The 10,483-nt window shown below is 39.2% G+C and overlaps 1 protein-coding gene across 1 annotated transcript; it reads right to left on the minus strand.

Moving 5' to 3' along the window:
• Window positions 1-393: 393 nt before the first annotated feature.
• mrpl45 (mitochondrial ribosomal protein L45) lies at window positions 394-6,536 on the minus strand. Its single transcript, XM_053513456.1, has 8 exons — window positions 6,431-6,536; window positions 5,213-5,408; window positions 4,710-4,827; window positions 4,390-4,488; window positions 3,096-3,144; window positions 2,789-2,938; window positions 2,528-2,701; window positions 394-576 (listed from the first exon to the last, which is right to left on the minus strand). The coding sequence occupies exons 1-8, from the start codon at window positions 6,491-6,493 to the stop codon at window positions 478-480; spliced, it is 948 nt and encodes a 315-aa protein (XP_053369431.1). The 5' UTR covers window positions 6,494-6,536; the 3' UTR covers window positions 394-477.
• Between the last annotated feature and the right edge of the window lie 3,947 nt (window positions 6,537-10,483).

The raw sequence follows: 10,483 nt of genomic DNA on the forward strand, positions 1-10,483 counted from the left end.
TTCAAGAATTAACAATAACAGAATTAAAGTGCACATGCTTTAAAACTTACATTAATTTCCATTCCTCCATGATATAGCCAGGATACATTCACATTCATGTTAACCATTATAAGTGATTTGCATCCATATATTTTGTGATCAATTTTTCTTACGTGTTTTGACTTTAACCTGCTAAAAGGTTATTATTTTCACTCCAACATATTTAAGAACACTGGATATAACGATTAAACACCTCACCTGTAATAATTTGTACACACCGCAAAGAAGCGAATAAACATCCTGCACAAGCAGTACAGCAAATCTGTATGTTAAAAGTGATGCAGTATACACTATAACAAGAACTTGAATCAAAATATTATTCAGTTATTCAGTAAACACACCCAGGGAGAGCCATACAGTTTCAGGAACATTGGTTTATTTCACAAGTTAAGAATTAAATCTGTACAAAGACAATCAAACATCTCTTCCCCGTGTGGTTTATTTATGCCATTGCACTGCTTTGGGCTTTGGCACCTCGTAATTCAGACTCTCAAACTCCTCTTCTGGTTTAAGCTTGGGACCTGGGATCATAAGAGTCTGTGGAAAAATAAACAAGAATTATTATGGTTGAACCAATGGCATAACCAGTAAATGACACTATAAGAAAGTCTGATACTATTGTGAAACAGAGATATCAGTTAAAGAAAAACGGGGCACTCCCAAACTCTAAGCCCTGCAATCCTAAAGGGAGTGTCACTGCAAGTAGTAGCAACAAAAAGTGTCAAATGTTTTAAATTTACTGTATATGCAGTGAAAAAAGCAAAATTTGTGGCACACCAGGTCCCTGTGGTCCTCGGTTTATAATTCTGATACAGAATTATAAATCACGAATAAATGGACGGGCGAAATAGCTTCTATCCTAGAAAACAATTCTATGTCTGAGTAACTTTGAAAATAATACAATATCCTTTGATGATATTTTATGTGATTTTTTTTTTTATTTAAAGTGCTTTTTTTTCTCTTTGATTAATTTACGTGACTAGTTTTGTAAGTTGATGCTCTTGTTTGGGTTCACGCTGTTTGGTATTGTGTTATACTAGTACAATGACACTAAAGCTAACTTCGAACCTTGGACCCTAAGCACTCATAGGTATTAACACTCTCAGCTAGCAAGCATTAGACCAAATCATTCACACAGCTATTAACCACAGCAAACTGTGACTCTGGTTCTATTACTGGGCTCTCCAACACTTCGTATCCATATAAAAGTTATATACGGCCACTTTAATAATCCTGCTCAGTAAACAATCCAACGCATTTCCTGATTCAGAGATGAAAAAACGAACTTTAGTCAGTACAGACAAAATGCTACAACACCAAACTACTTATACAGTGGAGCCTTGGATTACGAGCATAATTCATTCTGGAAGTGGGCTCGTATTTCAAAACACTCTTAAATCAAGGTGAATTTCCCTATTAGAAATAATGGAAACTCAAATTATTTGTTCTGCAGCCCAAAAAAACATAAAAATTATTAACACAAAATATAAAGTGAAAATAAAACAAATTAACCTGCACTTTACCGTTAAAAGAAAAAGTAAAACTAATTCCCAACAGATAAGTGTTTGCATTTATAGGCGCTGTGTGTGTGTGTTTGTGTAAGAGGAAAGGAGTAATCAGCCCCTCCTGTCTTTTTTTCTTCTTGTCTTACACAGTAACACTTTTTCCTCTCTTATTTGAGTTACACACACACACACAAACGGAAAAAACTATTTTATCAAAAAAATTAGTAAGGAACATTGCTAACAACTCTCGCGTGAATGCACGCTAACAGAATCACTGCTGTCAAGTTAAAAAATAAAGATAAAAAACTAATTAACCTGTACTTTACCTTTGAAAAGAATCGCGACAGAGCAGTGTTTCTGTGTAGAGCAGAGTGTGTGAGTGTGTAAAGGCGGGAGAAGGAGAGGGGGGAGGGGTGTGTGTAAGGACCAGAGGAGAAGGGTGGGTATGTGTGTGTGTGTGTACAGGCGAGGGAAGGGGTGTGTGTGTGAAGGGACACGGTGACAAATTACGTACGTGCACACATAACGGCATGCTGACCCAAGAAGAGAAAGGAATTTTTTTAACCGCTCTAATGAGACTTTCTTTTGCTTTACACGCGCACATACACATGTTATAATAAACAGTACACGTGCGCTGTACATACACGCATAAAAACACAAAATAAAATATGTTTTACACACAAACGTGGCCACAGTGTTATGGTAAACTGTACACGCGTGCACGGATGTTGATTAGACCAGTAAGAGACACGCACTAAGACCCAGCAGGGGAGACGATTACCCACATTTCCGCAGCAACCACTGGCTCAGTTGTGATCATGTGATGCTTGGCTTCAAAACAAGAAGCACACACGTGATACATGATACTCGATAGTAAACCAAGACGTTTTTGTTTTTCCAAGTCAAAATATTTGTTCGTCTTGGAGAAAACTCGCAAACTGCGTTCCTCGCAACCCGAGGATCCACTGTACTAAGAAACAAACCTTATGGATGGGTTCTTTAGGTGGTGCCCATGCCGGGACAATCTTGCCGTGTAGTCTCCAGATGCCATACGGGTTGACCAGGTGTCTCTCCATCACCAGGTACTCCAGGACATCCCTGGGCTCCTCTTCATCTCCCAGCATCAAGCGGCCAAACCGGTCGTAAATCGCCAACATCTGGGGAAAAAACAAAAGCAATGAAGCACAGCCACGCTCAGTTCAGTGACATTACACAAACTCATTTTCAAGATTTGTTTAACTCACCTGTCTGGAGTGCATGCGGATAGTCACTTGCCCGTACAGATTGCCCTTAGTGATCATGTCCGGGCATCTGGCGTGAACCAGGCGTGGCGGCTCCAGAGACTCAACAAAGCGCCAGCGCAGAGTTTTATACCTGTTTCCTCGAACCATCTCCTGTAAACGATAGGAGAAATAAAAAGCAAGCTTGTGATGCAACAACAAATAGTTTAATCAGTCTGGCATTCAATTTGCACAAATATAAGATTTATGTATCATGGAAATAAATGTATCATTTGTGGAACGATAAAGGAAAAATAAGCAGTGTACGTACAGGGTAACACCTTTCTGTGACCAATGAATGGAGTTTCTCTTTGTTGAACCTGGAAGAGTGAAGAAATAAAATGCAATTTGCTAGGAATATACATTTTTTCTAGAAACCTTCACAGGTCTAAGGACACAAATAAAATTTTTAGGAGCATTACGTCATTATGACTGGATAATGACTTTGGTCGATTCTGTCTGTATATTGGCGATTTTTTTTGTTTGGTATTTTAGTTTTTTGTCGATGTCCCTTAAAAAAAGTTAGCTAACTTTGACGAGCAGGCCAGCCAAGCTACAGTATGTCACCGCCGTAGTTAGCACGGTACTAGACAAGTTTCGAAACGTGCCAATATTAAAAAGAAAAAGAATCAAATACGTAACATCATTAATACATTAAAATGAAAAAATAAATGTTAAACACATCTCTTCTGTTGACTGTCTTGATAAAACTAGTTGAATGACACAGAAAAGATGAGTCAAAAATTATCCGCACTCTGTAGAATTTATTTTAATTAACTTTTAGAAGAAGACAAATACATCATAGTTTGACATAATCTTCTTGCTTTTTCGATACATATTGTCCATCTGTCAACAAGCTTGCATATTTCCTCATTAAAAAATGTTTTATGCTGAGCTGCGAGACACGAATGCAAAGCTGTCTTCATTTCTTCATCAGATGGGAATCTTCGTCCTCGTAGGGCTGCTTTCGGGCGACCAAACAGATCAAAGTCTGATAGAGCAAGATCAGGACTACAGGGAGGATGGTTTAACACTTGAAAACGAAGTGTTTGCATAGTGACAGTGTGAGCAGACGTGCGGACGTGCATCGTCATGCAAGATCACAATGTCCTCGGATAGCAGTCCCCTGCGTTTAATCCGGAGTTTAGGCTTCATCTCTTTAATAACTTTCTCGCTGTAACGAGTACTGTTGATTGTTAAATGTTTTTCTGAACTTTTTTTCGGTTGGTTAATTGAGGATGTTTTAGTTCCATCCTCTGCGGTTTAATCACAGGCTTGTAGTGATGAATCCGTGTCTCGTCACCAGTAATGGTCATCTTTACAGAACCTTCTTCCTTAGAGTCAAGTCAAGATTTTGTTGGCATTTTTAATTAAAATAATTAAAATGTTAGCCAGCAAGAAGAACTGAATATCGCCGGGAAAAAAAAAAAACACCCAAGTGTATGTTAATAAATATTAAAAAGCACAAATAATAAACCCCCTTGAATTAATGCAATATAAACCAGTGTAATTATTTAATCAGCATTTAAAAGAGATAATAAATGGAAAATAAAGATGCTCCTTACTGCGTCAGCGCCAAATGAGCCTCGATGAAGATTTCCTGAGCTCGTGAGGCGAACCCTTTCGTAGAGAACTCTGGGTCGTGCTCCTTTATTTTGCGCATCCTTAGCAAAGAAAATTCCCCAAAATATTAGAAACTATTATGATATATAAAAACATAAACAGAGTATAACTTTGTACACAAGATCGAGTATCAAACTGTGGATGTAGTATTGTTCTAATTAAGGAGCCTCAGACTTGTTTCGGGTCTCTTCGGGGACCTCGTCTGCTCCTTCAGATGTTAAGAAGGTTATGAAGTACAATACAGGAGTGTGATGTTTCTTACGCCAGCTGGGAGGCAGCACTTTGTCGCAGCTGCTCTGTGCGCTGTTTCAGCCCCTCTCTGGATAGAGAGGAGAGACGAGCATCACCCTCAGGAGGGATGTACGGATCAAGGATTCCGGCTGACATGGTCATGCAAAGCGAAAAGGTTAAAGACAAAGAAAAGTAACAGGATGATAAACAACACTTTATTAAAGATAAAAGAGTTAAAAAGACCCATCTGCAATGACTTATACACTGCCTGGTCAAAACTAACAATAATAATAATAATAATAATAACCTTTCATAGAGCAGGCATTGTCCTCTTATAGGACATATAAATACATCATCACCAGAAAACAAATCCATTAGACCAGAAATGCTAACCACTCCTAAAATGTTCAATGTGTTTTTAGGTGTTTTTCCTAAATGTTCATTTGATGAGACAAAGCGATACCAAAGAATCTATTTAAAGCTTGCATTTTATCAAGATATTTAGTTTGTCTACGAACTGAAGACGACTGCTACCTGTGCATGAGATGTTGATGGGTCTCTCCATGTACTCCTGCCTGATGACGACTCCTGCAGCACGCGCCCTCGCCTCCTGCTCGGAGTGTGACTTTTCCTTCAGCCCCACAGCCGGAGGGATAAAGTAGCGCTTCTTGGTCCGAACAGGAACCAGTGCAGCCTGGGGCCATTGCACATCCAGAAAAGGCCCAACACACTGCATGCATATGGAAACATCAGAAAACATCAAATCATGGGTCATTACACTGCATCAGCGGAACACCCAGTGCTCCAAACCGTGAAATTATTCACCTGGACTGTTTAGATCTTGTATACTATGCTCACCTTCTACTTCTGTGCATGGTGCTACAGGGAGACCCTAAAGGCATGCACATGACAGTTTATGCCAAAGTCTTGGCATCTTTCTCATCCTGCTGTTTACACAAAGTGTGTCTATTCCACACACTTAGTATTTGGTGGTAATGATTTATAATCCCACCAGAAAAAGGATAAGTTTAATTCCCCTCAAAAAATTTTTCCTCATACTCTCACAAGTAATCTATAAATCTACATCTGATTTGAGGATATTTACAAGAAATGCGACCTGCAAAAGGAGAGAGAGGCATTTTCAAAGACTCCTCTCACCCCAAACAGGGACTATTCACACTTTTTTCATTGGCACGGCACGGCACAACAGGTGGCTCTAAGCCCAAACAAACAGACTGAAAAATAGCTTTATTTCACTGAACAGCTGATCATGATCATGCACTGTTTTCTTGCACCATCGATAGCTTATGCTTTATTAATGCACTAGTGTATCATTTACTCTGTATTTATTTTGTTTATACCGTACCATTCGGAACTCATAAAAGTACATACAGTATGTATATCATGTTGTTATTATACACACACACACACACACACACACACACACACATTTTACATCTTTATTACCTACTGCATCTTCTATTTACAACACATTGATATTCATTGTAAAAAGGCAACTTATGCACTTCTGGTTAGTTGCTTACTGAATTCCATTGGATCTGTACAACTGTAAATCTAATCTAATCTAATCTAATCTGCATCATCATTGCTAAAACTGAACATCAAGTCTAGGCATAACAGCCGTAAATGTTTCTTCTCAGCCTTTTAATGAACAATAAAAACGTTATATTTGTATATTAATATCAGCGCTTTTTTTTAATCCGATATTATAAAACTGATATAATTTCATACCTTTAAACTGTTACATGTGCTCTGATGGAGAAATTGTAATGTCCTACAGATGGACGTCGCCATTTTCCTTTCGTCTTCTTCTTCCTCCTCGTTTTCTATTTGTACGTCTAAGCAGACCGCACCGCCACCTAGTGGCAGGGAGAAACGCCAGCTCCTATCGTTGTAGCCATACACGCCTGGATTATAATATAAAAAAAAAAATACACCATCAGCAATACCTGCCTAAAATTGAGTAGGTCCCAACCTTTTGCCACCATAACAGTAATGCACTGTGTGTTGTTACACCTTTCTATCAAAACCAGCATTAACCTTTTCCTGAATTACTGTATATCTACACTACCACATCTACTGGCGGCGCAGTGGCTAAGTGTTTAGCACTGTCGCCTTGCACCTCCAGGGCCTGGGTTTGATTCCCGCCTCAGGGTCTCTGTGCATGAAGTTCTCATGCATGTGCTTGGTTCCTCTGGGTACTCCGGTTTCCTCACACAATTCATAGACATGGAGGTTAGCCTAATTATCGTTCCCAAGTTGCACTGACCCAGTTATCTATCCATCACCATTTTGCTCTTGTCAAAGTCACTTGAACCTAATGCTTGCTAAAAGCTGCCTAACATATCCCAAACCCTACAGCCGGCACTGTAATGTTTGTTAGAATTAGTTTAGATATATAGGCTATATATAAAGGAGTTATTTCTGCTCTTTCTTCTTCTTCTTTGATTCTTCAGGATCTCACCAGTACATTTACAATGGTTCATGTTCTTTGTAGTAACATATGTCGATGGCACAGGCATTTGGTCAAACATATAAAGAAACCCATCTTTTGCTGTTAATAAACAGACTGAGTCTCTCCTGGCGCCAGAAAAGCTTACCGAAGCACAGCGGACAGACCGAGCAACTCGCTTCTTCTACTACGCAACTTTTAAAACTTTACAAAGATATAAAAAATTTAGCTACTCTGAGCAGGGATAGGTAGTGATGGCTGGACAACTGGATCAGATCAACTCCAAAACTGCAGCTCTTGTAGGATGTTCCTAGGCTGCAATGGTCAGGAATTGTACAAAACATTATACAAGACAGGAAAACCGGTGAACTGGTGACAAGGTCATGGGCGGCCAAAGCTCACTGATGCATATGAAGGGGAGTGAAGGCAGTGTAGTCCAATCCGATAGAAGAGCTACTTGAAGAAAAGGTTAATGCTGGGTACCAATAGAAAGATGTCAGGCCACTCAGATCATTACTGTTGGGGACCTACTCAATATTATATGGGTGGTTATAATGTTAAGACTATTATTGTTGAGCTTGATGAATGTCCCTTTTTAAATGTAGTCCTTAGTTTGCTGTTACAGTAACCTCCACTTTTCGAAAAAGACTTTGCACTAGATCGCGGAGCATGGTTGTGGGGATTTTTGTTTATTCGACTACAAGAGCTTTAGTGAGATTAGACACCGATGTCAGGAGGCGTGGTTCATATCGCAATGGTGTTCAGTGAGGTTGATTGCTCTGTGTAGGACACTTCAATTCTTCCACTCCAACTTTACACTTCATGGACCTTGATTGTGCACAGGGACATTGCCTTAATGAGGCAGGCTTGGCCTAACCAGGAGTTCCAGTGAAGTAATATGCTTTGTAAGTATCCTGAGATCGCCAACCCATACACCGTACAGCAAGTTGTAAAATACACATCACAACAGATAGAGCTGGTTAGGTTTAAATGGTCTAGCGCAGTGGTTCCCAACCGCAGTCATGTAGGACCCCCTGTCATGCACATTTACAGTTTTTTCTGCCCCAACCACCATTTCAATTAAGAAAGGCTAAGTAGTTAAATCAGCTGTGCTGGGAGCAGAGAAAACACTTAAATGTGCAAAAGCAGGGGCTCTTCCAGGTCAGGGGTTGGGAACTGTCCAGCAACGATCTACCTCACTGGACCCATGTATGTTTATGGGCTTGAGCATCACACCAATGCACGATTCCTTAACAATGTTTCTATACAAATGGAAGAACACTTGTCTGCAAATTTCCAGTCTCTGAAACTAAGGGGCCCAAACATTTTCATTGCACAGAGCCCTAATTTCATCCCCAGTGAATACCCTTTGGCAAGAGCTGAAATGCTGACAGGCATCCTCACCCAACATTAGCAAAGCTCGTGTGGTTGAATGAGCACAAATCACAGCCTCGTACCAAAATAAAAGAGGAAATAACTCCATGTTATTGATCATGATTTGTTGTCCAACATAATGTAAAGAAAGTATATGTTTTGTTTTCTGTAAAATACGCACAAAAAGCATTTCTTATCAGGTGGAATGCAGTGGTAACATTTATGCATATCACATACTTCATATACATCTTGCACCTTCAGATGTCTTTTCTGCCATGGTGGGTATGTCAAAACCTTCCCATTTGAATACATTGAGCTTATTTTTTTTGGCATTTTCATTTATATGACTCGGCAGTAAAACATCTAAATGGTACGTTTTAAAGAAGGCTGTACGACTGTGAATGATGATCCTGGCCAAAGTGGCTCTGCGTCCACTGCAGTCGTTCTGACCCTGAACATGACCCTTGAAAATCAACATATTAGTTGTGGAAAAGACATGTCTGTGGGAACTGTACACACATTCATTCACCAACACCACTTGCACATTACAGGAACTTGGCTGGAAATTACCGCTACGTCCCCTGACCTCACTCCATGCTATTTCCATTTTTTTAAAGAGAGGCAATTAAGAGAGTTTCTAGGAGGCCAGTGTTTGAGATTTTATATATATATATATATATATATATATATATATATATATATATATATATATATATATATATATATATATATAGGGATGGTATAGAAAAAACGGGAGCTTTTACACTGTTCTGTTATTCTACACAATCAAAAGTCCTGGTTTGACTTGAACACCCCTTGTGGTGAAGTTAGCATTGGTGGAAGTAGTAATATTAAAGCTCAGGCTTAAAATCAAGGATCCACTGTAAGCTTAAAAACTTATGATTGCTGGATAAGGAATCTTCACATCTGGCCAAGTAATAGAAACAGCAATGTTAAAGCAACAGATCTTTGAAAGTCTGCTTTCACATACACAACGGTTTCCTTTCCAAGAAGAAAACTCCTCACATTTTCTACCTCACATTAATTTATCTATTTATTTTTTAAAAGATTGCAGCCCACTGTTGTACCTTGTAACAGCAGGAATCACCGGAGCAGTGATTCAACCACTCCCTTCTTTACTACTGAACAATAGTGCATTGGGGAAAATAAAGCATGTCTCCGGGTGATTAAATCTGGCGGCCCGTGGAAGTCCAGAGCCGTTTACTGCTAAGATGGAAACAAAGTCAGACAATAGCACGGTCCCTAATTAATCTCCACTCCCTATTTAAGTGCACTATGTAGGGTAGGAAATAATGGATTCTCTGGCCTAGGTGTTCGAACAGGGAGCGATCTGGAATTGAGTCACTTGACGGTGGCGTCAGAGTTTATGGTGGGATGGAACATTTGGCCAGTTAGCTGGAAAGTTGATACAGGGAATACACACTGAATGTGTGCAGTTAAGACTTTCTGCAGTTAGATGTAAAGCATTGCAGGTTCGGATGCGAGTTTTCCTTCTCACAGCATGATTAAAAGTAAAATTAGTGTCAATGTTTACTGTATACCTAGCTGTGCAGGCTCAACTCTATAACCATAAATAATTTCATGTAGACATAGAAAACAAACCTCACCCTTCGACCTTGCAATGGCTTTTAGAGTTACATTTAAAATACAGCTCGTCACAAAATGTCTCCAGATGTCCCTCATGTTTGGTGAGCTACCGAAGAATGAATAAAGATTCTTCAGTAACAGGTTAATTAACAATACAGGTGAATTAGTCCTTAAACAGACACAAACACAGATTCTTCATCAGACTATATTTTTTCCTTTTCATTTCATCTTTAATTAACACCAATTGTATCCTTAAACAAAAGCATGACGAATGTTTTAAGGAGCCAGACATTTTTTTGATCTCCTGTAAAATTAAGAGCCACATCATTCTTAATCAACATATGCGCTCA

The sequence above is a fragment of the Clarias gariepinus genome, chromosome 15 (assembly GCF_024256425.1).
Source record: "Clarias gariepinus isolate MV-2021 ecotype Netherlands chromosome 15, CGAR_prim_01v2, whole genome shotgun sequence".
In the NCBI taxonomy this organism is placed as follows: domain Eukaryota; kingdom Metazoa; phylum Chordata; class Actinopteri; order Siluriformes; family Clariidae; genus Clarias; species Clarias gariepinus.